Source organism: Dermacentor andersoni, chromosome 10 (genome assembly GCF_023375885.2).
Source record: "Dermacentor andersoni chromosome 10, qqDerAnde1_hic_scaffold, whole genome shotgun sequence".
In the NCBI taxonomy this organism is placed as follows: domain Eukaryota; kingdom Metazoa; phylum Arthropoda; class Arachnida; order Ixodida; family Ixodidae; genus Dermacentor; species Dermacentor andersoni.
The window spans coordinates 107470618-107498367 of record NC_092823.1 but is presented as its reverse complement, the minus strand read 5'-3'; the positions used below and the strand labels follow the sequence as shown (position 1 = coordinate 107498367).

The following is a 27750-nucleotide window of genomic DNA, read 5'->3' as shown; positions in this document are numbered from 1 at the left end:
TATGGGTAGGACCGTGAATCTGGGTAGTGAGTCCCATGGTGGTGAATACAACGGTGGAAAAGGCGGTAGGGCACCTGTCTGATATCCTTGATGTTCGAGCAGTTTGCGCCCTTGTGGGGATGTTTGAAGCCTTTGAATTTGCGCTTGTCTGCAAATTGTAATGCGTTCATCAAGTGTGTTGAAAAGCCCAGTGGCGGCCACAAGGTCGTTTGCGGCAAATCGAGGTACTCCTAAAGCTAATCTCGTATATTTGTGGAGCGCCGTTTCTAATTTGGAGTGCTGGGTCTTGGTGAGAGATTGATATGGAAGTTGGTAGAGCACACGGGAGTAGACAAGTGCTTCAATAATCCTTCGAAGTTGTTGCTCCTTTAGTCCTCTGTGTTTACGTGTTACTCTAGGTAGCATGTGGTATATCTGGTTTAGTTGTCGGATCGTTTTTTCCAACCAGACTTCAGCTCTACCGTCATCCTGAAGGATAAAGCCCAGTATTTTGATGTTAGATCGGCGCGGTATTTCAGTGTGTTCGATATGGAGACTGATGCTTTGGCGCTGCTCTTCCGTGCGGCGGCCTATTTGATTAGTTACTACTATGTACTCAGATTTTGTTGGAGAACACTTAAGCCCAATACCGTTAACGTATTCGTGAATGGTATCTAAGCCTGACTGGATGGTGTGCTCCTGTTCTCCTAGGGACCCCTTGCAACACCATGAAGTAATATCGTCTGCATAAATATTGTGTTCGAGTAGTGCGATGAAAGAGAGCCGGGCAGGCAGATCGAGCAAAGCAATATTGAAGAGAGTGGGTGATAGGACTGAGCCTTGAGGGACTCCTGTACTCAGAGGGTATGGCGCTGAAAGCTCTCCATTGATTTGAATTTGTATAGAGCGACCGGTAAGAAAATCTTTAATATAATTGTAGAAGCGGGCGCCGGTTCGTAAGGTCAAGAGGTTCTTGAGGATAGCGGAGTGTTTCACGTGGTCGAACGCCTTGTGTATATCTACACCTGCGATTACTCTGGTTTGTACGAGACTGTGATATTCATACACATCTTCCGAGATACGAAGCATGGTATCCTGAGTGCTGACATGTGATATAAAGCCTGTCCTTGTGTAAGGAAAAACACTGCTGTTTTCTAAGTGCCAGTTGAGACGGTTAAGGGCCATGCGTTCCATCAGTTTGCTTACACACGACGTTAAAGATATAGGACGTAGGTTTGTGATACAGTTGGCCGGTTTGCCGGGTTTCGGGATTGGTATTATTGTTGCCGTTTTCCATTCCTCTGGAAGGTTTCCGGATTCCCAAATATTGTTGATGTATTCTAAAAGTTGTTCTAACTGAGAAGAGGGTAAGTTACGAAGTGTACTATAAGTAATCCCATCTTTGCCAGGCGTTGTGTTTCGTTTCAGCAAAGAGAGAGCCGTATGTAGCTCAGCTAAAGTAAACAGGCTGTTTATGCCTGTTGTACTCTCTTCGAGTGACTCAGTTGGGTAATACGGAAGTTGTTCTGCATTTTGGTCCAAGGGATAGAACGTCTGACGAATTTCATCAGCTATTTCTTCGCTTGTCTGGCCAGAGCTCATCATTATCTTGTCCATGGTGTGTCGTGGTTTTCCTTAGCCCAAAAGTGATCTTAAGATATTCCACACTCTCGCAGTATGTAGGCGGCCGTTGAGCTTGTCACATGCTTCTAACCAGTTTTCAGTGCAAAGTTTTTGCGCGTATTCTTGGGCTTCTAATGTTATTTGCTCAATAAGTTTGTGAAGGCCATGATTCTGTTTATGTTTCTTCCAATTCTGCACTATCCTGTGTCTTTTATCCCATAAGTTAAGCAGATGAGAGTCTATGTGTGGGTTTTCAGCAGTGCGCGAAATCATTTTGCAGTACTTTTTCCTCGTCTCGCTAATGTCCTTCACCCATGAATGTAGGTCCGGCTGTTCGTCGGCCCTGTCTAGGTCTGATCGGAATCGGTGCCAGTCAGTAAGTTGTGTATTGGAAGCTGTGTTAGCAAGGCGAGCCTTAGAGCGAGGGATGCTTAGAGTAACTTCAATGATGTAATGGTCACTTCCAAGACTTTCGTGAAGATTCGCCCAAGTTACATTCCCGATTCCGCGGTACCAGCTTAAGTCGGGGTTAGAGTCACGTTCGACACTGTTTCCTTGGCGCGTGGGCTCGGTTGTGTCATTAAAAAACGTATACTTGTTTTTTTTATTTATACTTATTTTTCTTTCGAGGCGCTGCCCTGCTTTAGTTGTGCGCTGGTAGCCCCATGATATGTTATGTATATTGAAATCCCCAGCTATAATAATGTCTTTGTCCTTATGTAGCTTTGTGTACGTTTCCAACCATTTCAGAGGACAGTCGAGCCTTGGGACCCAGTATGCATTGATAATTAGAACGTCACGGCTGCCGAAGCGGCATTGGACAGTAACGTGCTCTTGAGTCGAATTGTTTATGGAATCAGTATCGATTTGTATAGCTGGAATATGTTTGGTCACGTAGGTTACAGTGGTAATGGGAACGGTCACACCCTGTGGAGGTCTTTTGTCTCGTTTAGTAATACTTCCTTGGGTAAAGTGTTCATATCCCGGTAATGATATAAGTCCGCAAGCTTCTTGAATTAAAAGGATATCTGGTTTCTGCGCTTCTCGGCAGATGAATTGTTGTAAGAGAGCCTTCTTCCTTCGAAGGCTCCTGCAATTCCATTGCCATATTACTAGAGGTCGATTAGGGCCTGCCATATTACAGATTTGCCGAGCCGGAGGGCTCATCGACCTTGGACTGCGTGGATGTCTTTGCACGCGCGAATATTTCCGCGTTGGCTACTAGCTGTTGAACGACGACATCAGTGCGTGCATTGCGTGCATCAGATATTGCATTTCAGCCTGTATCGTGCGAATCACTGCAACCTCGTTCGCGAGGCTGTCTACTTTAGCCGTTAAAACCTGGACCGCTCGTTCAAGGCACTGCATGCTTCTTTGGTCCGGCATGTGCGATGGTGTTATAGATGGTGTCATAGGGCGCTGCAGAGCTTGAGAGTACGAGTAATGAAGAACTGGAGTCCGTAAAATAGAACGGGTTGACTGTGAAGTGTTAGGTGAGGATTGTGAGGAATTAGTAGGTAGGTTTGGACGGACTGGCTCACCGTTATCAGAGGCTGGCTGGCTCTTGTCATTTCTGGGACGTTTCGGCTCCGGAGTGGTAGATCGCTTGGCGGCCTTAGACGGCGGGCTTCCATTTGGAGATCTTTTTGTGATGGTTTGGTTGGCACTGCGACTTCGGCTGCGGCCGCGGCTGCGGCTGCGACTGCGACTCCGGCTGCAACTCGTCTGGCGAAGCACGGAAAACCGGTTGGAAGTAGCGATGGAGGTGTCTGGGGTCTTGTCACTTATAGTGGCTCTTGTGTCCTGTTGACGGGGACGGTGTGTCCCCTGTGGGAATTCAGGGAAATCTGATGTATACTGGAAGGGTTTCAAGTTGCGTATCCGTCGGTGACGGTGCTTGGATGCCCGCGAACGCGCCGCGCGGTCCGCTTCTTTTCTTGCTGGGCAGTCTTTCGAAGTCGGCGAATGTTCACCGCCGCAATTATGGCAGTAGGGGAAGCACTCAAGGGGAGGTTGCTTTGCGCACTGGGAAATGTTCTACTGCATTGATGGCACATGCAATACGTCGAACGATTTGGGCATACGTCGGTGGCGTGACCGAGCATGAAGCAGTGCGAGCACAGCGAACTTCTCTGTCGAAATGGGTAGAGGCGCTGGAAAACGCGATTAATAAGGGCAAATCTGGGTAAACGCGGGCCCTCCACCGTCACCATCACGGTGTTGGACGTGCCTATTCGGCGGATTGTCAGGAGTTTCGCTTGTTCTACTTCCACAATACTCTTAAGCTCGGTCGGAGACCGAGGTGGGTATTCCATGTATGACGCCGCGTGCTTTCATAGGATCAGCGGCCACGTAGGTGTTTGTCTCGTAAGCTGCATCGTTGATAGTTATGCTCTTTAGTTCCGCGAGCTTGTCGGCAGCAGATCGACGATAGGTGTCAACGGCCACCAGGTTTTGTGTGGTGCGGATTTTGATGTGTCGCTGCGTTCCACTGTGTTGAGGCCTGCCGCCGAGCGGATAGCGTTGCCGAGGCTACCGACGTCGATTGCAGCAAGGTTCAGGCATGCCGTGAATTTAACAATCACAGTGGTGGCTTGTTGCTGGCACGGCGTTGTCCCTGCGGTGCGCCAGTGGCCGAGTGTCGAAGCGGACGCCGCTGCTTGCTCGATTTCCATGCTTCAGAAGCCCACGAACGCACGTGGCGTCGGTGATGTCGAGGTGGCATCCAGCCTAGGCTTAGTGGCCGGCGGCTGGCTAGGCCGGCCAAGTTCTTCCATTAATTGCACAGAAACGATGAAAAGTTCGTCTCACCGGAAGGTGGGTACCTTGAGACGTCTTCCTAGCACAAGCTTGCAGTCCTATCGAAGAAGGTTCCGTTGATAGGGTGAAAACTTCGAGGAGCAGATGTGGATCCGTGCTGACTCGGCGAGCGCGTCTCGGCGTTCGGAAAGTGTGAGAAGCAGTCAGGGATGTTTCAATGCTATCGCGTTCCACTCATAAAGGCCAAGTTTAGGCGTCCTCCATTTTTCAAATGCATGAATAAAGAAAAATGTCAATGAAACTAATGAAGACAACAATGCCTTAAGAGAGATTTCGTTTGGCGTCTGGCCGTGCCTTCAGCCGAATGCGATATGCATTTTGTAGCCTTGCCTACTGGTGCGGATAGCCTCCTGAGATTTTCCTTTCAATTTATCCAACTCTGGCTATAACTAACCCGTACCTTCGCGGTCAACCTTGCGGGAGCTCAGAAATGCTTTCATCTTCCGAATGGCGTCGACTGTGCCCACAGCTGACGGATGTTTGCAATCGCTTTCTCGCCTTTTCTTCCCTGAAGACGTTTCCAAAATTTCCGCGAAGCGTCAACAAGGTCACCTATGGTAGAGACACTTGAATAAGAACTTTCAAGATATCCTGCTTTTCATTCTCTTTATATCTCTTTCCGGTTTGCCCTTTTCCCTCTCTCCGTGAGCCTCAACTCATGTCTGCAGCCGCAAAGCGTGCGCCGTTGGCCGGCATGAAAGCGGGGACGAGTTCAAGGGAGATTTTAATATGCTGACCACCACGTCCACGAGAACGCGGCGTTGGCATGCCTGAAAGCGCGGCCAAGTTCAAGCAAGATTTTATTAAGCCGACCGTCACGAGCTGTCCACGTAGTCGAGCTCCACCTCCACACTCTCTCTGTCCGGCCTGTACTCGCAGCCTTCATTGTCTTACGCTGACGTCATCGCCTGTTCCGTGTGTTCTCGTCAGGACCGCTGCTCTTCGAGCTCGGGGAAGTCGTCACGGACGCGTACCTGCGGATCACTCGGAGTCGTGGGAGTTTAATCGCCTGAATCTCGTTAGGCGGCGAAAGCAATAGTACATTGTTAGCGGGGGCCCAGCGGCGGGTCCTGTAGTGCCATAGACTGATTGCGGATGAAGTGTGGGACCGATTATTAATCGAACCTACTGGGAGGGAAATGGGACCCCTTGGCCGAGCATTTATTAAATCGGTGCAGCTATGCTGAAGATGTGATTGAAAGTTGAAAACCAGTCAAAAGCCTAACTTCCGCAAACAAGGAGACGACGGCACGTGGCTGGAAGGAATAGCGGAAGTGTTTTATTATGGTAAACAACGAATGCAGTGCGAACGCAAAGTGTGGACTTCATTGTTTTGACATGCGCATAATCGTCGTCACCTCTCATCTTCGTCTTTCTCTTTCGCTCACACGCGCACGTTCAAAATAAGGCGTTCGGTTGGCTGTTGTCTCAAGTGGTAGAGGTGCTGGGTACCTGCGGCAGTTTTTTAGTTCCAGTTTTGCCCCTTCGACATGTTGTGCTTATGTACGTTTTGGGTTTTGCTGGTTTCAATATTTCAAACACACACCAACTTAGTCAGTTCTAGACCTTGTTGTTAAGTCTAGTGCAGACGAGCAGATCCAATAGCTCGGGGCGTATGTGAAGGCCTGCTTTTTTATGAAGTTATGTGTTCGAAGTTTGAAATTTATGCGTTCTTTTACCTGTCGATGTGGCTCTGTCGATATGGCGTTCTGCTGCTGAGGTCGTGGGTTCGATTGCCTGCCAGGGCAGCTGCATGCAGATGGGGGCGCAATGTAGAAACAGTCATTTTCTTAGAATTAGGTGGCATGTTCAAGTAACCCAGATTGTCTAAATTATTATGGAGGCTCCTATTACGGTGTCACTCACAAGTTGATGTGCTGTTTCGGTACGTTAAACTTCGTCATAATTTAGTAAGCCTGGACGAAATACGAATAGGCCTGTCGAGGTCCTGGCTTCCTTATAGAACCGCTGTCATAGTGGCAGTACCAAACAGATATAAAATGAAATAAAACTTTAGTTCGGAAAGATTTACAAAAAAATTACTTTTCACAGATAGTGCCGTTCCGCCTTTGCAGGCCAGTTTCTGGAAGTTGTAGAACTTATCTGCGTGGAAACTGGCACTGCTCGGGCCGCTAATTAAGATATCTACGAATTAGCTTTTTATTATTTACTTTAGGGCACATATTTCCATTGTTACGTAGAAGCTGGAAAGTAGGAAAGTGATCTCTACTTAGCAAAACGCCTAAGGCTAACACCACTTTTGAGATACCTCTCTAAATATTATAAGCCAACAAACAAAGACTCCAAGGATAACACAGGCGGAATTGCTTGTACTTATTAATTGAATTAAAAGAACGATAAATTAATGAAAATGAGAGTGGATAAAAAACTAGCCGCAGGTGTGGCATGAACGCACGCCTTCGCATTACGTGTACAATGCTCTTACCAATTGAGTAGCCTCGGCGCCATTTTCCTGTCCAGTTCCAGGGGTATTTATGTTTAACTACTATAATTAAACTTGGCAGCGTTAGCCAGCGCCACACCACATGGCCTTGAGGCCGGATGCGGAACATCCTTTTCTTGCCGTAGGCGTCACGTGTACGTGATTATTTTCGATCATATTGGGCGACGGCAACTGGTCTATAAACCCACACATCCTACCTAAAGGTATTAATGCTGCCGAGTTCGAGGCCTCGCTATGCAATGAACGAGAGGAAAGGAAACCCAGGGCCCAATTATTATTTATTATTATTATTAGTCATAATATTATTGTTATCAATTATTATCAATTATTATTAGTCATATAAGTAATTTACCCTATGTTGTCCTTGATTCTTCGTTTGTTGGCTTCCTAAATTATGACTGCTAAAAATCGGGCCGTCGGTGTCCTTGTATGTATGTATGTATGTATGTATGTATGTATGTATGTATGTATGTATGTATGTATGTATGTATGTATGTATGTATGTATGTATGTATGTATGTATGTATGTATGTAATATTTCTAGGACAATTTTTGGCCATTTCTTGTGGTGCGGAAGGGTTGCTTCTTCCTACAGAAGTATGTATGTAGAGCCAAAAATACAGTACCTAATAAACATCCTAATCCAATCATTCCGTACCATTTTAATAAGAGTTGCTTTATGACATCGGTAGTATGTATGTATTTATCAGAAGTTATTCAAAATAAATGTAGTAAAAATACTGCTTTCCATGAAGCAATGCGAATGATGGGTATTACGCATTCGCTAACCGTTGCATCTTGGAATGAAGTGTTGCAAAAATATGAGGAAGTGTACTGACTGTTCTACAAATAACGCTCGTCCTTGTTAGGGTTCCTCGAGCATTTGTACACACCACACTAAACGATGGATTAGGCTGTGCTGTGCTATCAAAGACAGAAGCACTATGAAGAAGCGGTTCTTTTATGCATAAAACTCTAGTACTTGCGCCCGCTGGACATGCGCAAAGCACAGGCAATGGAATGTTGTTGTTTCGTTTTTTCTTCCACTCGTTCGCTTGCTTAAGAATTGACGCTTGCGTGCTTTTTAGCACAATCAAAAGATTTAGGTAGGCATTTGAAGTGGTAGAGCACAATGAAGGTTCCGCATCTTGCCAAATTTTTCGCATTTAGTTTTGCATCCCTTTGTTCCTCAATCCCAGCAGACACAGCGTAGGTTGGGTCGCAAGTGACGTATCTCACCGCTGTGGTGGGATGGTAGCTTTCTTTTGGACATTGTCACCAGAACCCTATCCGAATATTTTTTGGAAGAATCCGTTAATTATGATGACGATAATAGCAACTTACTTAAATATTTGTTTCAATGATTTCTTTGTCGCTGGCGGGTACAGTCTTCATGAGCAAAATTACAGCTTCGCTCTGAACTGTTGATGATTATACACCCGTCATTTACCTTCTTGTTGCAGGTTTTTGACACTAGATGGTCCCTGTGTAGTCTTTCTTCTTATTTTCGGTGGTATAAAGGATATAGACAGGGATAAGGTGCCTCAGAAAGGCTGGCCAACGTTTCGAGAGGAGGACCTATCCTCGTCAAAGGCGGCCTCGTCATCCTCGGCATGTTAGTTTTAAAGGGTTATGAGTGACGTCACGTGCGGTTGTTGTCGGTGGCGGCTGATTGTAAAGGGAGAGACTTCAAAAAGAATGAGCGCTGTCGCCTGACATCTGTAAGCGTGGTTCTTAAGACGAGGGGACAAGAGCGGGAGGGTGGGTAGGTGGGGAGAAAAGAATAGAAAGAAATGGAGAAAAGGAAGACACCAAGAAAGAAAAAAGAATAAGAAAAAGAAGGGGGATGGCAGGATGTTGGGGAAGCGAGAGGTTAGGGAGCATTAAGGGATGTCGTTGGCGGCATGTCCTTGTGGCTTTAGAAGAGCCCGTCAGGCGGTCAGTGCGCGAGTAACAAAAAATGACACAAAAAGACATCAGTTGAAAGAATCACTTGAGCTGGGTAGCAGCAACGCGTAGGGTAATTTTGAAGGAGTTTCGGGTGATATAGGCTTGCACTGTAAACGTGGCTTGCCTGCGCGCAATTTTTCTAGGAAGACTGGGTACAATATGTGGCCATTTCTTGTGGTGCGGAAGGGTTACTTCTTCCTACACGACTTCCTTATTATATTTAGGACTCTTTCTCTGTATTTCTTTCTGGGGTTGCGAACCAAAAGTCAGTGCTCTACGGGAAAATGACCCGCCACCTTCGTAAACGTTATGAAGTCTCTAGATTGTGCGTAGCCTAAAAAAACAGCTTTAATGCGCCCTGTAGTGCCTTTGCAAGTAGCTAGAAACGGATAAGCATATGTTCTATGCGGAAATAAAGTAAAAGCGATGCGTCGAAGTTAGCTTCAGTTTTTTGAATAATTGCGGTAGGACAAATACCTGGCCATGTCCAACACTGAAAATGTCATTTAACATTGTCTAACTCTACATTAAGGAAGAGTTGTTAAAGGGACACTAAAGTGAAACAATAAATCAGTTTAGACTAATAAAGCATTGTTTTGGAAACCCTGCAGGCTGTCATTTCAAAATAATAGCTTCATTATTAGATGAGAAAATGAAGGTCGAAGTATGAGTATTTGAATTTCGCGCCGAAACCCCAACGCCTGTACGTCAGTGTGACATCAGGGATTCCAAAGTATGTTTTCGCATTTGGGCCACAGTGCCTGAGTAAAGGTTCCCGAAACTTGCTATGTTTAATATTTGGTTCCTTTAGAACACAATGCAGTCAATCTGTACCGCTGTATAAGTAGGCCCTAGACGATGCCATCAAAATCCTTGATGTCACAGAGACCAGGTGCGGAAACTTCAAGGAGTCGCCACCCGTCTTTCGTTCTTGCGCTTTTTCTGGCTTACCAAGCGTCTTATTACGGTAAGAGTGTTGTTTTTAGTGTCGTAGAAGGGTAATTTACTGATGCAGAAGATATTATTTTTCTCTTTAGTGTCCCTTTAAGGTGACTAAAATCTCGCCCAAACTTTTAGAGACTTTGTCAACAACGAGCGAACTCTAGCATTGTGGTTCAAAAATAACGTGATTAACGCGCATAAAAAATTCACCGACGATTACGATACTTCCTAATCCGAAATTTTAGCCCAGCTCTATACGTGTTTTCATTTCGCGATGTAATGACTAGCGCGGGCAGTCTGTCTCGTGCGGCAGGTTGCAAACGGAGCGAAGTGTGGCGCGACTGCCTCGCTAATCGGGACATCACGAGAGGCAGCGCGTGGGCGCGATTCGCAGCAGCCGCCGCAGAGAAACCTCCACTAACGCAGCGCTTCGTTTCCATAGAGACGACGCGCACTTCTCTGGCGCCATCTCGCGGTCATCGTCGCCGCAGTGCGCATGTGGCGCGGCACCTTGGCGGAAGGAAACTGAGGAGAGGCCCTACCCCCTCCGCGCGCTAGGATAGAAGTGTGGAGGAAATGACGTAGTAGGTTCTCCTTTGTTTTGCTGTTTTTTTTATTCTTTGCTGTAGTGGCCCCACCTTTCGGGCCACAATGGCGGCTTTGTTATTGTTCTGTGCGCTCACACGTGTTGCTCCGTAGGTTTCGTACCGTGGCAAAGGCGCCGTGCGGGCAGGTTTGCGCTGGTCTCCATGTTTTGTTGCGCTGCGTTATCTGGACCGAGCTCTACCGGATGTTGCTGGGGCCAGGTGGGACAGAAGGAACAAAAGTTCGTGAAATGAACGCGCCTGCAACACTGTACGCAATGTACCGCGCCACGGCAATGGCAACGGACGAAGGAATATCCGCGGGAAATTTTGCCCTCTTTGGCGGAATCATGCTAACGTACTAACGACTGTTTAGTATTGCTGCGGAGCTCGCGGGTCCGAGCAGTACGGTTGCGCGCAGCGCGGCGTGGTTTCGCGAGAAATGTAAACAAGAGAGGAGAGCTGGCCCGATAGGCGGAGCAACGCCATGAGCAACGCCAACTTCCGGCTTCACTTTCGCTTCACAAAGAGTGACGTCAGAGCCTCTCCTGAGTTTCCTTCCTCCGTGCACGGCACCAGGCTTTTCTTCTCACGGCTTCGCCATCCTTCCCCCTCCTCCGCTTCCCTCGTCGCGCTCTCTTCTCTCTAGGCGCTTTTTAAAGCGAAGCTACCTTGGCCCCTTCCTTCGACTTTCTCACTGCTACTGCTGTCTGGCACACCGCGTCGGAAACTGTTGAGAGCCGGTTCAGAGCGTGTCTATACGGGACAGGAGCGCGGCAGAAAAGAAAAGGCGACGCGATAAACTCGTGTGGACCTTTGTACCGCAACGAATATGCACAATGCCCCCTGGAGCTCCCTGGGAGTCGGCACAATAGCCTCTTGACTGCTGTAATTATCTATGACCCTCCGCAAAGCATTGGAGATATTGCAACGCTTTCCTTTCTACTAACGTGTAAGTCCAGGGGGAAGCTAGATAGAATGGTAGAGAGAAGGGGGGAGAGGAAGAAGAGAATGGGTAGAACAGAAGCTGTCGCGACACGAGTGAGTAACAGCCTTGGCACTCCGCTCCGAGTTCCAATACGAGGGGGGAGGGTGAATAGGAAAAAGATGAGGTAAGAAGGCAAGGAAACGCTACTACTATAGACAATGCAGCGGTTGCAGGCAAAGGGGATAAATAAAGCTCAAGGTACGGTACAGCACGTTTCTGTTATTTCTGAAAAATAACCACCATGCAAATATGCCAAGTCCAAATCTTAGGCAGGGCGTGCAGAAGCAGAGCCGCAATAAAGTTCACCGTACGGTCTAGGCGACACTACGGAAGTGGCCATACGTCAAATCAACACTTCTGTGGCCGGCGCAGTAGCTTTGCTGCTATGTACTTGCTCGAGGTCCCGTCCGTGGCCGCCGCATTTCGAGGGGTCGAAATAAAAAAAACACACTCGTGCACCGAGATTTAGGGACACGTTAAAGAGAGCAACGGTGTCAAAATTAAGCCGGAGTTCGCCACTACGGCGTGCCTCATAATCTGATTGTGGTTTTGGCACGCACATCTGCGTAATTCGATTAAAGCTTATTAAATGTGCGACGCTGCCATGTGCCATATGAGACAATGAATGTGCTCAGCCACTGGGAGGTTAAGTATGGCGCACAGCAACGACTCAAGCAAGCACCTTACACTGTGTTCTGTTCACTACGCAGACAAAGGGCAGCGGTGCACGCAAGGTAACGTTTAACTTCGGTTAGGAAGTAAACGTTACCTAACGTTTAAAGTTAAACGTTCGTTCTGCATTAAACGTTGAAGCAATTAAACAATTAAACCGCGCTCGCTCGCTCGGTTACGTTGGTGCTCTCGGCAGGAACAGGTGCCTAACAGCCGCGCTCTTTATACAGACGCAGAGACAGTGGCTCTCTCATGTTTACTTTTCTTCTGGGCACAGCCGGAACAACGTTCTGCACTTTCAGCCAGTTCAAGTGCGCCAACCACCGCTGTGTCGCCGACAACTTCGCGTGCGACGGCCACAACAACTGCGGCGATAACAGCGACGAGAAATGCGGTGAGTGCAAAGTACTTGCACGAGTTTCTACGTTTGCACGAGTTCTACATTTCTACGAGCAACTTTCTTTCGCCTGTCGCGAGTGTCCCGCGTGCCACGTCTGGGGTGTCGAAGCTTAAAAGAGCGCTCGGGGTGTTTCGCGACTCGTGCTTTGGTGTTTCACGGTAACAAAGCTTTCGCGTGTGTCTGAGCTCCTCGAGGCTGGATCGCGAGTCCGCCTAGCGTGAAAGCCCGAGAGAAAAACAAAATTTGATTTGGCCGCGTTTATGCCGCGTACACTCGTCCACTCGAGCAAATTCTCTCGTGAGTTTTCGCCAAACAACCGTACATTTAGAGTATAGAGGGTGTCCCAGCTGACAGTGTCAAGCCGTTCATATATACACATATATATATATATATATATACATATATAGCTATGGAAACGAAGGTGCACACTTACGAAAATTGCATCTTTAATGTTTTTAACGTTTCGGCCGTGGCACGGCCTTCGTCAGAATAAAACCACGGCCGAAACGTTAAAAACATTAAAGATGCAATTTTCATAAGTGTGCACCTTCGTTTCTAAAACCACCTATGCACCGGACCCACAGAACTTCTCATTGAACTATATATATATATATATATACACCCACGGTGTTTCTTATTAATTAACTGCACCAATTTAAAAAAAAAAGTTGCCTGCGCGGGTTGCACCGTTCAAACTCTTGATTTTGGAAAGTAACAGCGCAGAACGGACAAGGACTTTGGCAAAGAAGAACGAGACACAGCTCCCGTGTCGTGTTCTTGTTTGCGTAAGAGATTGTCCGCTAGCCCTCTTACGTTTCCTACTACAGCTCACTTACAATTGCGAGCGTTGAAGGAGTCCGCCGATACACGCAAAAATTGCCGCGCCACTTCCCGCTCGAAGCACTTTGCGCATATTCGCGGGCTTCTTTCACGCTGGGGAAAACACTTCTGTGTAGCACGTATTGAGAAACAGAAAGCTGTATCGAGAGTTTTTTCAAGTTGCTATGCACTTTTTTCATTCTGATAATCTAAGGATCTTCAAGGAACGGCAAGCAATATTAACTTGGTTCTGTCCAGCTACGTGGCATTTGCGTATCTTTAAATCTTGCGGTATGATAGTTGGGTCACCCTGTATAAAAAACGGTTTTGAGGCCTGTGGTGTTCGACAATATGGTTCTCTTGAGAAACGGGTAATATTTTTGTATGCTAATTATCCGGCTAATAAAAGACGATAAACTATATCTGAGAATTTTTGAGTTCGTGGCGTGGCTTCCACTGAAAAAGAGAATGTTAATGCATCTTAAAACAAAAACATACAATTGCTTTCATCACGCTATGCGTGGCGTAATTATTTTTTTCCGCGGTTTACTCGGGTATTTAGAAATCTGGATCTGTGCACCATAAAAAGATATCGCAGCGGCATGAACTGCATCCCCTAGAGCATCTAAAACGGCCAATTTTGTTAAATGAATTGTCAGCCTGCGTGAAACTTCTGCACTTTTGAGGAGTTTCTTGCAAAAGCCTTATTCAGAAGTTAGTGGTACATGCAACAGCGGTTTAACATATAAATTATGTTTGCTTGAGATGTCGCATTATATGCAACTTAAAACACTGTGACAGCCCTTTTGAATTTTCTGTATTGAATTGATAGTCGTGTTTCTTATTTTATATTGCCACTTTAAGAACTTTTCTGAAAAGAGTAACGTCCTACATAAAAAAAAAACAAATGTCTGGGCTACAGTCACAATAGTTTACCTTTTTCTTTCAAATGCAACAAATCTCATGAATATGGGTGCTGTGGCTGCTGAAGAAAAAATTATTTCACCGTTTTCGTGTTCTTCATATTGGTGCTGGGGAACTAGTCTTTTTCCCTCAACCCTTCAAATTTCATTTTTGCAAAGGCATGCGGTTTTGTGAATGCGTTATCGTCAACTGTTTAACCAGCTACTTTTCCGTCCATGCTGCACACCAAGCAACTTCAGCGTCCTCTTGTGCCATAAGAGAAAGAAGTGGGAACGTTTTCAGTGACCGTGTCGATGGCGGCAAGTATACAGGCCAGAGCTCCAAGAAAACAGCAGACATTATGTTACAGGGACCCAAAGGAGGCATCTTTAGTTGAGGTTGCTTGATTGATCTTTTGATTGATTGATTTCTCGGAAAAACGTTTCTCCGTTTTACATGTATTCGCATAGGCGGCATCGGAATTGGGCCTGAACTAAATAAAGCTTCCTCTCAACTGGTAGGCTAAGTTACTTCAACTGCAACTAAGACAATCGCATTATGAATGGCCGCACCACGCTGAAGCTTCCGCATTTACTGTTACGTCTTTGATATGGAAAGTATGCTCGAGGCTGCTGAACGTCTTATGAGTATAAAGAGACAGCAATGGTTTGTGCAAGGAATGAAAAAAATAGAGGATTTTGAACAACCTTCGTTGCATTACTGAAGCTTCAAATTTTGCAGAATTACAGTAAAATTCATAATGTCACACTGATGTCGTTGGCTTGGTTGTTTAGGCTCTTGAAGCGTTACACAGGCATCTGTGTAAGCGTTCTTGCGGGGTACAATAAGTCTATCTTCCGCACTATTCTTACCAATTGTTTACGTTCTCTTTCTTTTGTAAATTATCAGGATTTGACATCAATTATGCATGATTTCTGCGTCACTAACGTGGTAAGCTTTCAGTTATGAAAGACATAGACGAACTGTTGAGCTTTGGTTTAATTTTCTCGTCTCCGGTTAAGTTTTTCCCCCCAAACGTATACAAATTGACATTTAACTGTCTAGTCGATGCCGCCAAAAGTCATTTATTGTGTCACCTTTCTGCTGTTATAGGCGAAGGGAACGCGGACGGCATGAACTTGGCTACAACAGTTCAAGCCTATGCTTCACGCTCGCACTTGACGCTTGTGTCTCACGCTTATGGTACAACGCATAAATTTTAGCGTATCTGTAAACAACGTGAGACAAAAAGCACACATTTCATGCTTATACTTCGTGCTGATGTTAGGCGCTTGTTTTTCATGCTGCTGGTGGAAGGCATACGGTTTAGCAGTGTTTCTGTAACGCCGAGTACAGACGGCATACATTTCTCGCCCCTGTATGGCGTTTATATATAAAGGAAAAGTTTTGTTGATGCCAAAGTATAAAATGGACCGTTGAGCGAGAAATCCGACGTCTTTAGCAGGGAAACTACACCTCAATTACCATTGGCTGCGATTACACGTCACTTGCGCGCCTCGACAGAGCAGTTCGGGCGAAAGGATAAAACAGCTGCCGTGGTGGCGCGCCAGGTGCTGCGTGAGGGGAGAGGGCATCGCCACGACGCCACGTCACCCTCTCTCTAACTCTAGGATTCATGTGTTGTGCGCGGTTTTCTTGTCTGCACGAGCTCTCACCCATGTGCTAACTTCACTTCGGTAGTCGTTATAGATAAATTGATGCATGAAACACAGAATGAATTCGAAAGGAAAAGCGCTAGCGGTTGTGGATTTCGAACCTACTACCCTACGCTCAGAAGCCGAGTGTCTTAGCCACTTTGCCAGACCAGCGCCTTGTAGTTAGCGTGCCTGTGCACTCAGCTTTATGACATAATTGCTATACGGACCAATATTTCCTTTGTCAAGCCTGGAGTGATGAAGGTAGTGACTTAAAAATTACGCTGCTTACTTGAGAACGCCCTCATTGTATTCTGTGGCAGCCAGGTAAGGTAGCATGACGTTTCGGATCGAAGTGTACCGGTCTTGTGCTATCTAGGAGGCATTGGCCAAGCGTCTAAAATTATGCATACTTACCCATATTACCCAGATATAACCCAAATTACTTATATTTTTGTATTCCCTATATCGCGAGCTTAACAATGCGCGGAATGGTAGCAAAATCGATAATGCTACACTGATGTCGTTGGCTTCGCCGTTTAGGCATGTGATTGTCAAGGCTGATATCTATAGAGGCGTTTTTTTTATGGGGTACAAGAAATATATTTCAACTTCATCAGTAAGGTTATTATTGTTTTCCGTATACTGTGGAAACTGATATTTGTCATTGCTTACATATTTCTATATGCTTGTCTTGCTTTTTGTTGTAGACAATAATAATTATTTTGTATGTTCATTATTAAAACATATGTACCGCAAATATGTAACCGGTATAGCTTGACCGCGCTATTCTCGCTGTGGGCCATTTGTAGGAGGCACGGGCCCAGTCACGCCTCTTGAAGGCTTTTTGACCGCGCTCCTGAACATACGGTGATGTTTGAATAAAGTTTGGTTGTTTGTTTGCTTGCTTGTTTGTCTCAACGCGTTCGCTTGCCCGCGATGGGTTCGTAGCTCAAAGTTCATAACTCGTAGCTTAGGGGGGGGGGGGGGGGGAGGTAATCAATGGGACATTAATGGTTTCGCATTCTGAAATCTTAAGAAGTTCTTAGGTGTCTTCGTATTCTTTTTTTTTTACAGTAGGCGAAGTGAACGCCAAACGCACACTTTTCGCGCGTATGTTTCCCGCTTATGTCGGAGAACACGCGTTTCACGCGTACGTTTCACACCTGCAGACTTCGGGACGAGCTTCTGGCGCTCCTTTGGCTCGATGTCGGTGATGATGATGGCCGTACTGGTCATGGGCGTTTGCATGGTCATGCCGCTGGTGGCTCGCTCCTGCTTCGGTTCGCCGGAGGCACAGCAGCAACAGGTGAGTGAGCGTTCTGATGACTAATTCAGAAAACCTAAATTGAAGGATGTCTGTTAAAGATTGCGGAAACCACAACGACCATTTTTTTTTTCGTGCCAATGGTACCGTAAGCCAACATGGCGAACAGTGCAGGCGACGTGGTAAGAGATGTTCTACTTTCCTGAATGCCTGATGTCAGTCGCAATCTGCTGGCTGTTACTTCGGATGGGCCCACCGCAATTTCCTAACAAGGCTAGTTGGTTGTCGTTCAACATGGTGAAAGAGTAAGCGACGGGGCAAGAGATAATCAAGCAGCATAAATGCACTGGTATTTTCGCGTAGTTTGCATGGCTAGTGTTAGAGAGCAGACGACGGGACAATAGATAACCAATGAAGATAAGAGAAACACAAATAGGCTAGATCCGGTGCCTATCTGGCGTTGTTTGGATATATATATAATATGTACAACCAGTATCACAGGTGCGTCCGTCTTGTGCTGCAACCTGCTCTGTTCGTCATGTTGCACAAGAACACACTAGCCATGCTGCTTCAAACCCGGAGCTGAACGCAATAAAGCCGCAGGTAGCTGAAATTTTCTGTGTTTCTGCGACGGCCCCAAGAAATTCAGGGAACTACATTTTGGTTGTTACAAATTGAACTCATGAGGGATTTCGGGTCTCTCCTGCTGAAAATAAGAGCTTAACCAAGCGGTCGTGACACGAGTTGTAAATCCCCAATAGCTAATATAGTATGCACTTGACGACTTGCACACATGACCTGTGCAGTGAAGTGCAATCATTTCTCCAAAATTACTCTGAAACAAAACACAAGTGCATGGTTGTACATGTAGTAACTGTGAGCGAAAAGTGCATTTCTTTATATTTGAACAGGCATAAGCTACATCCCCATAAAAAAAAAATAATGCTGAAACTACATTTGGGCAAATCTCTCTTCGTCTAATTTTATTGGCACTAATAGGCTCGAGCTATAAGTTTTCTCGTAACACTGCGGAAAGTGTATCAAAGCGCATGCCAGAAAAGATTCTTCGATTGTATTCGTTAAAGAACTGCAAACGCGATAATTATTTTTTAAATTGCTAGCAATCAAGTAATGTGAATAGCGATGGTGCATCCAAACTTGATTCACCTAACAAAGCTTTGAGCTTTCGAAAGAAAATAAATTGGGTCTTTGTATGTACCTTAATTTGGTAGAGCAGGTTACGGCATTAAAGATACGCAAACTGCGTCATGGTTGTGCGTGCTGAGAAGCAGAACAAGAATGCACTCTGCTGTACGTAAGGGGAGTGTTGTACGTAATTAAGTGGAAACTGCAAGGTGAAACATCAGTGGCACGCAGTGCTATAAAGAGTTATACATCCTATGCAAGGCACCTTGTGCTAACGTTCTCGCTGAAAGGGGGCTAACAGTTCGTATAGTTTGTTGCAGCAATGCAGCCTCGAGTCTCTTATATCATTTATCGCCTCTACGACTCATAATAAACTATTTAAAGAGATGTCGAATGACAATAAGTTAAAATAAAATTATATGTTTCTGCTCTAAGGTATAAAAGCAGCATATTTATGTAGAATACAGATGATGTAGCTATAAAAATGACGTAAACATAAGCAGATATATATATATATATATATATATATATATATATATATATATATATATATATATATATATATACACTGCGGGATAGTTGCTGCGGCAGGTCATAAGTCACAACAGATTTACAGCAGAACAGAAATAAATTATTAAGGCAGCTTGAAAGGAGATTAGAATACAAAACAACCAACGAACCACTTTCTTCCTGCAGAGCTGTCGTGTACGCATAAAATTGACGCAAACATAGGGAATAATGCCAACCTGTTCTTTTTGCCACGACCTCCACTTAGGAGCGTTTGTGCACTGAACTCACTTGATCGGCCTCTTAACTGTGGCGGATGGAATGCACAAATAGAAAATAAATAACAATGCAAGAACAACGGAGAGGAAGCGTCGTGGGACAATATTGGAGCCTAGTCGTAAAATATACAGACAAGAAATCGATGGGATAAGCGCTAAAGCACGTCACGGCAACCGATGTTTCGTGGTTCTCCCCCTACCCTCCCCCCCCCCCCCCCCCCCCCCCTGCTGTACGGACATGGTCTTCTGCTTTTCCATGGCACCATTAAGTTGTAACGCGCGCCTAATCGTGCGGGCGCTTCTGAGGGAGTGTTGACTTTATAACGGCAACCGTGCTTCTAGACAACATGGCCTCCGAAATCGGGTGTTGCGAAAGCAGCGCTCGTTGTGCGAACTCGGAGATGGCGTTTTTGGCAACAAGGCCGAAAAGTGAAGACGTCAAATGCAGGGAGCAGAAAATCGATTGGCATCTGCTGGAGAGAGTGGCCGCAAATCCGACGGCCAGTAGCACTCAAAACTGCCCCGAGCGCACACGGTGTGCTGTTCTTAGGATTTAATGCGCGGCGCGCACATTTCCCACGATTCCAAAGTGCTTCCTTTATAAAGCTAATAGAATGCCTACCTTCTTTGGTAGAACTGAGACTGCCAGTATCACAAATAATAATAATAATAATAATAGTAATAATAATAATAATAATAATAATAATAATAATAATAATAATAATAATAATAATAATAATAAAGTCGGGAGAGACGTCAGAGAGAGTTTCATTGCGGAGAGTGAATGCCTAACGTGATGCTCCTTTCTGTTCTTTTTTCCTGCATGTTGAACTGTCCACACTTTTGCCTGTCCTAGTAAATGAGGGACTTCGCACCTGCGCACACAGTGCTTGTGTTTCCACAGATCATACGAAGAATGGCTAAAATGCGTCTATGTTGTAAGATGTCTATCTATTGTTTCCTTTCTGTGTACGGCTTCCTAGCTTCGGTGTAGGCAGCAGAAAGGCTCCAGCCAGCTCCCTCTGGCTACCACTTTTTGATGGTTTGATCCACTCACTACTTCTGTGGAAGAAAAATAAAAAGGGATAGTACTAATCGCATCATTACAAAGAAAGTCGAATAAAGTGTCTGTTGCGAATACAACTCACCATGTAGGGTGTGACTCCCTCAGGAAACTGCCGCTTCCAAGAAAACAAAAAAAAACGATGCAAAGTACTGCAGGTTAAGTTTGAACCTAACTCATTGAGCACGTCTGTGACGAAACGTTACGACTCAAGATTGCCGATAAATATATTCCAATGAGAGCAAATAATGTTACCCATTGCTTGTCATGGTAAAGTTAAAAATATTGATTCTTATGGTGTGCTATGTACAGATATTTGTTCAACCACGTACATTACACAGGGCATATCCTACAACTATTGCCCTCCTATAGCCAGATAAGCGCGCCCGAACGAATCCCAACACTGAACTAATTCTCAAAGTTGTATATGCCCTTCAGTTTACGCACATGATTATCAAGCCAAACGGAGCGCTGAAGCCTTTCTGAGCCGGTCGGTAACCGCATCCCCGAGAACGCCACGCGTCGCTTCAAGAAGTGGCATTTACGCTGACTGCAGTTAAGATTCTCACTTGCCACTTCTTCTTGCATCGTTTTTTTTTTCAACTCTTGCTGAAGCGGCAGTTTCCACCGTTTGCCTTTCAGCCGGCCTGCATCGTTCAACAAGCCGATGGGACGTATCGGGCGGTGAACGCGAACGCCGTACCCCCAACTCCTTATCCCGGCATGGGCGCCGCACCAGAGGGCTCGCAGCTGCAGCCTCAAACGATGAGCCAGTTCACGGGCGCCACGGGTATACCCGTCAACTTGGAAACCGGTCGCTTGATGCGATTTCAAGCACCGCCTGAAGACCTGGCCCAGGTCGACTATCCGCGCACCGTTGTGAATCCTGTGAACCCGATCGTCATGAGCTTGACGGAAACCTCGATGCCTTCGCTTCCGGACGCGTTAGGCGAATCACAGCCTGCCTTCAGCAGTATCAGACCTCACCAGCATCCGGCTCCGCCGTCGGGATTTGCCGACCTCCAACAGCCGTTCCGCGCCGCCAACGCGCAGATGCCTCAAAGACAGAGGACGCCCTTGTTCCAGCACAGCCATCCGCCACTGAGCCTCTACGACCAGCCGGACCCTTTGCGCCCTTTCCAGGTCTTCGGCATGGGTGGTGGGCCTTTCGGACCAGTGCCTTTCGGTGGTGGCCCCATAACCCTTGGCGGACCAATGGGCATGCCATTCGGTGGTCCCATGGGCCCCTTTCCTCCTAGGATGCCGGCGCTAATCATCATCGAGACCGGCGACGACGATGACTCGCAGTTCCAGGAGCCGCTAAACCTTCACGGCGGCCTGCTACCGTCGAGCACCAGCTCTTCCAACCAGGAGGCAGTGTTCCCGACACTGCTGCTTCAGCAAAGACAGCAGGAAATGCAGCGGCAGCAGCAGCAGCGGGCTGCTGAAGAGGAAGAACAGCGGCCAGCAGCCAGGCGGCGCCCAAAGCACCGTCACGGAACCGGTGGGGCCGCCACGCACCTTTCCGCTCCCACTGGTGGCACCGAGTTTCAGGACGCCAACCACGAAAGCAATGAGGACAACAACGAAGCCAAGAGACAGCAACGCCAGGCAGGCAAAGCTTCGCCGCGAGTTCCGCCAGCGACGGGGGCCATCGCGCAACCTGCGCCACCACCGAAAACTGCAAACAAGAAGGACACTGAGAAGGACGCCGTCGGGGAAGCCGAAAAGACGGTGATGCGCATCGACCGCATCGAGACCCTCACTTCGGCGGCAGCCGCTCTGCAAAAGATGGGGCTGTTCGGCCGGCCCATTAGCGCTCCTTCGGGCAACGACTGCATCGGGCCTTACTCCATGGTCATCAGGCGCGCCAAGTCTCAGTGGGATGCCCCGCTCGACTCGAACCACGAGCAGAACAAGATCATCTACGACTTGCCCTCAATTTCGACGTACGAGTACGCCAGCGTGTGGTCCAACACGTCCTCCACGTACAGCGAGACTACGATGACAACCACGGAGACTGATGGGAGCCGGGGCACGCAGCAGCAGACGACGGGCGACGACAGCGATGTCAACTACTTGAGGCCCACGGTTTCGCTTGAGAACATCACGGTCCTCGACAAGGCTCAGGAGCGTGACAAAGAACTAAGGGAACGGCGAGCAACAAAGAAGCGGGAATAGTTGCATGCGTCTAAACCGCCCTCGTACTGAGCATGCTTTCGAACCTTTCTTAACAATACTATGCTTCAAATCATTGCTCAGACCCACAGTGATTAGCTGAGAAGGCGGCACGCGAGATTTAGCGAAAGCTGAAACGCGAGATTTAGCACAAGCTTCCGCGTTAATGCCAGCTACGACAGCTGCGAGCTTTCTGATATACACGGTGGCCGAAAGTGAGTTGGCACCCTGACCAAGTGACGGTCGATGCCTCTGCGCCGGATACTGCTCGAATAAATAAAATATTGCAGCTTTTCTGCTCACGCACAAGCTGTTGCAAGTTAATTCACCCACGTAAGCGGCAATAAATGTTTGGCGCATAACCATGGACACGCGGTTGGGGCTGCACTCATCTCAAAACCAAAAACAAGACAACACTGTCCCGTGAACCATGTCTGCAGTGCAGTAAGCAGTTGTTAATATATCTATGGCGTACGCATGCCATGAAATTCCAATTTGTACAGTAATGATTTCGTTGTGCGCTTCGCGTTAGTCGTCCTTTTTTATTTATTTATAGATACGATGAACCATTTACAGGCCAGTCCAAGAAATGTTGACATAACCAAACTGTGACACGCACTTCAACGAACGTACGACGCTAAATTCCAGCGCTAACTAACAGGAACAAATAAATATTGAAACTCCTTGGTTCAAAAAAGCCGGCAGATCCCACGCCCTGTGGGAATTGATGTTATGCGAAGCAGTGTAAGGGGTGCCTGCCAAGTTAAAGGAATGACCGTGAGAGCACCAAGACGTAGGCGGCTGTTTCATGACCTACATGACACGCATGTCCCGACATTCAAGTCATGGCCCATCAATTATGTTCTACACTGTTGTCATACTATGACAATTTCGGTAGACACAAAGACGTAGGCGGCTGTTTCATGACCTACATGACACGCATGTTGTCCCATTCATGTCATGACCTATAATTTATGTTCGTCGTACACCCTTGTCAAACTATGCCAATTTTGCTACATACCAAGTTAACGAAACAACCATGAGAGCACCAAGACCTAGGCGGCTGGATAGATATTGTCAAAGGGGCAAATGTTCGCCAAGGAATGTTTTGCATTTAATATGAGGTCAGATAGTGAGATGGATGGTCTCCGATGTGCGTAGATACTAAATATTTGAGGCAGAAAGGTTAAATATTCATTTATTACTGACAAAAAAGGACCGCAAGTGATGAAATGCATAAGTTCTTTTTATACGCAAAGCGAGCAACGGTTTTTCATTCGACACCATGAGGTCGCATGATGGACGAAACTGCGAAAACCTGGAATACAAAAATTGAAAGGTGTTCCTCAGCATTGCTTTAGTTCTTTTTTATGCAAAGTTCGGTATAGTGAATCCACGCTGTACAAGCATATTGAAATTTGCTATCGTTTTGGCCGTAAGGCTATGGCGGGTATGTATGGCCTTACATAAGGGATGGCTTTTTTAATTATATAACGAGCAAGCAAAGAAGAGTAATTAAGATTTAAGATGATCACTAACGCAATCTTGAAAAGTACATGTTGAAGCGATGATGGCGATGTCCCGGGGAGGGCCGTTGCAGTCTGTAGCTGCTCTATAAAAGAACGAGCCTTAAAAAGTAGTAGTACACGATGATGGGCGGGCAACCTTAAATGGATGAATGGTGCATTGAGATATGCGTGTTGCAGCTGTTATATAAGGTGGGCGATCTAGTGAAGAATGAAATATTTTATGATATGCGGCGGCGCAATGAAAGATGATGGAATTCCGATTTAGCTTTCAAAGATGAAATGCTGATATACGAGTATGAAAAGTGAATGAATCAAGCTGCGCGATTTTGAACTGCTTCTAATGCATCTATTAAATACGCTTGGTGCGCGCTCCAGACGGCAGATAAATATTCCAATTTTTGTCTGATGAGTGACTTTACGCGAGCAGTTATACATTACGGGGGGGGGGGGGGGGGGAAGGCGAAGATGGCGCTTTAGAAAACCGAGCATTTTGTTTGATGCTGAAATGATGGTACTAATGTGGATACGCCTTGATAAATCATAAGACAAGGTTATTCCTAGATATTTATAACATGGGGTGCTAACTCGATTTAGGTGTTAGCGATGGAACACTGGAAGCGATGTGGACTGTGACAACGAGAAAAAGACACAAGTTTGCATTTAGCAGGATTGAGGGACATTAGCCAGTTGTCACACCAATTAAGTACGCTGTTAATATTTTCCTGAAGAGTGATTTGATGATGAACGTTACTAATAGTGTGGTAAGGGACACAGTCGTCGGCGGACATTTGAGTACTGCAGGAAACAGGCTCGGGTAAATTGTTACTATATATTAGGAATGAAAGAGGACCGAGGACAGTTCCTTGCGGCACGCCTGATGTGACCGGAAGGGTGTTAGAGAGGTGGCTATTAACAAAGACTGATTGAGAACGATTCGTTAGAAATTGTTCAATCCATTAAAGAATGTTAGGATGTAGGTTAAGCTGTGAAAGCTTTAGTAAAAGCGGGGGTGTGGAGCTTTATAGAATGCTTTCGCGTAATCTAGAAAGATGGCATCAGTCTTCATATTACGGTCAAAGCTAGTGTGTACGTCGTGAAGGAAAAGCAGTAATTGCGTTTCGCAGGAGAGGCCCTTACGAAAGGCACGTTGTGAACGATGGAAGAAATTGGCGTGAGTCCAAAAAGTTCCTAATTTGTGAATATATGATGTGTTCCGTAATGTTACAGGGCACACTAGTTAATGAAATGGGTCGGTAATTTAAAGGTGAGTTTCTGCTACCTGTTTTGTACACTGGAATGACGTTCCCCGTTTTCCAGTAATCTGGAATGATTCCTGTGGAGAGTGACTGTGCAAAAATCAAAGATAAATATGCGGCACAAATTGATTTTACATTTCGCAAGAAGTTCTGAATTAATCAGGTCCAAACCAGCTGATGACAGTTTAATGTTATCAATAATGGATGCAACGCCTTCTTTGAGAAATGTCAGAGATGACATGGTTGCTTGTATGTTAAAAGATAACTGTGATGGCGCGTCAAGTTCTCTAGTAAAGACAGATGTGAATGCGTTATTAAATATTTCCCCGCATTCATTGTAAGTGACAGGTTCATGAAAGTCATTAATTAGTGTAATATCATGAGTATGCTTAGGATTTAATACTTGCCAAAATTGCATGGGATTGCTCATTAGTAGCTCTGGTAAGTCATTGTTATAAAATGAGTGCTTGGCGTTCCGAAGTGCAAGTAAGTGTGATTTTTCCCCATCGAGGTATTTTTCCCAAGCGGTCTGAGTATCACTGCTATGGCGGAACGGAACAACCGTTTCTTTTTGTTTTGTAGTCGTTTTACATGTGTAGTAAACCATGGCTTATGGCGGTTACTATGAACGGTGACCTTCGCAATAAATATGCTAGTGGACATATTTAATCTGTTTTTGAATGTGGACCAGTTTTAATTTATCGGGCGAGTGTGAAATGTTGATCCGTACTCGGAAAAAAAGAGTTAAGATCTTCTGTTATTGCGTCATAGCTTCCCTTATTGTAAATACATATTGTTTTCACAAATGTTTGCATTGAATTGGAATTAAATGAGAACAGAGCATGTATGATTTTGTGGTCGCTGATTCCTGGGAAGTAATCGATGGATGATAGGTTCTCAGGGCTATTAGCATCAGATGTAGGGTGTTTGCGGTTTCTTGCGGAACGCAGGTTGGTTCTGAGACTAACTGACTGAGATAAAAATTTAAACATATATCAATAAAATTCATGGTCTCCGCGTGACATGTTATTGAAGAAGTACTTAGATACTGCCATTCAATATCCGAATAGTTAAAGTGACCCAAGAGAAGAATGCGCGCATTTGAGTAAGCAGCAAAAAGTTGTGTTATGCTATTGTTCAGATGCCGACAAAAATCAGGATAACTCTGCGGTGGCTTGTAACAAACGCCAAGAAGCACTGCTACGGGGGCAGCACGACAAATAAGCCATAATGATTCGATTTCTCATGTGACGTGTACAACAGAACATGATATACCTCGGTTAACTGCGATAAGAAAACCGCCCCCCCCCCCCCCCGCGAGCTTTCTAGATCGTTACGTAGCACACGTAACTCGGGTAAGTCGGTTAAAATTTCGGCGTCTGAAACGTTAGTGTTCAACTAAGTTTCAGTTGCTATCAGTATGTTTCTCTCGGGTGATGAAACTACGTTCGATATGAGTACATGCTTTTGAAAGACAACTGAGGATGTTGGTGAATATCACGGAAAACGATAGAAGAGTGTTTAGTGCCACGCGATGTTGTTTTGCTGGTGCGTGGTGATGGATCGATTGCCAGGCGATTTCTTTAACGGTGTTGGATTAACGATGTTACTGCGCTGTTGAATTCCCTCCTGTCTGCATAAGTAGACAGTCTGTTTTATTTGTTATTTGTTTTTGTGTTCAGTTCTGCCAAGTAAGAAGCTTCGCTAAACCTGGTATTATGTAAGCTGGACGAAAAAATGAGAGCTCTGTCAGAGTGTTGGAGGAGGAAATAGTGATATGTACAAAATAAAAAAGAAAGCTTAACGCAAGCGTGCACAGATACGCCAGCTTCCCTGTATACAGTCGCCATTATATACTTTGCGAAGTGTTTGGCCAAATCGTCATTTAGCCTTTCTCTGTGTTCTTGTCACCCCTAACCTGTCCTTTGTTACACCTTAAGCATCGCCTCTAGCCATAATGTTTCACCAAATCATCCCCGTACGTAACAACATTACCATTGGCCAATTTCATCAAAGTTCAGTTCTAGTACTTTCATATCGCTCTCCGTATTCAGTCTCCGCAATGAGGATATATCTGGTCTTCTTAAAACTATTCGTGGCTAGTTTGCTACCCGGCTTCCCTTCTAACAATCAGTTTGGATAAATTAACCTAAACAAAAAAAGTAAGAAAAAGAAAGAAGCTAACAATACGGGACGTTTCCTACAGAGCCGACCGAACACACCCCTGCGGCCCGAACGTGCTGACGAAGAGAAGCCTTCGAGCAGTAGCACCGGTGAGAAGTGCACAGAAACTACTACGACAGAGCCTGCAGCCAGTGATAGCCAATACGGGGTCGACAGAAAGCCCGGCAGGGGTGATGATTCGGCCAAAGTCCCCGCGAGCAGTCCAGCCTCGAGCCCGAACCGCGACACCAAAGTAAACGCCACCAAGCCCACCGAGCGGACGCATCACCCTGGTCTTCAGCGTGGTGGTCGCCGAAGACGCCGCCGTCAAATGCCCCTTCGCAGTAGCAGTCGCCAGCGGCTCATTTCTCCGGCAATGCTGGGTGAACCGTTATCGACTTCTACCTACCGCTACATACTCCTGCCACCCGGCAAGACGGTGTCTTCAGAGATTTCTCAGAGAAGCCCACTGCATCACGTGTACGACGCGGCGAACACGGCCGCTTCGACGGCGGGACAAGTGAAAAGTGATTCGCCGTGGCCGAAGAAACCGATGTCTCGTGG

At 46.1% G+C, this 27750-nt stretch overlaps 1 protein-coding gene across 1 annotated transcript in view; it reads left to right on the top strand.

Moving 5' to 3' along the window:
- Nucleotides 1–22720, top strand: part of LOC129387935 (uncharacterized) — a 46038-nt gene extending 23318 nt beyond the window's left edge. Inside the window, exons 5-7 of the mRNA XM_055077764.1 lie at nt 12300–12416; nt 16972–17108; nt 20703–22720. Coding sequence (XP_054933739.1) covers nt 12300–12416; nt 16972–17108; nt 20703–22241 — 1793 coding nt within the window. The 3' untranslated portion in view covers nt 22242–22720. The remainder of the gene's footprint in view (nt 1–12299; nt 12417–16971; nt 17109–20702) is intronic.
- Nucleotides 22721–27750: the final 5030 nt, after the last annotated feature.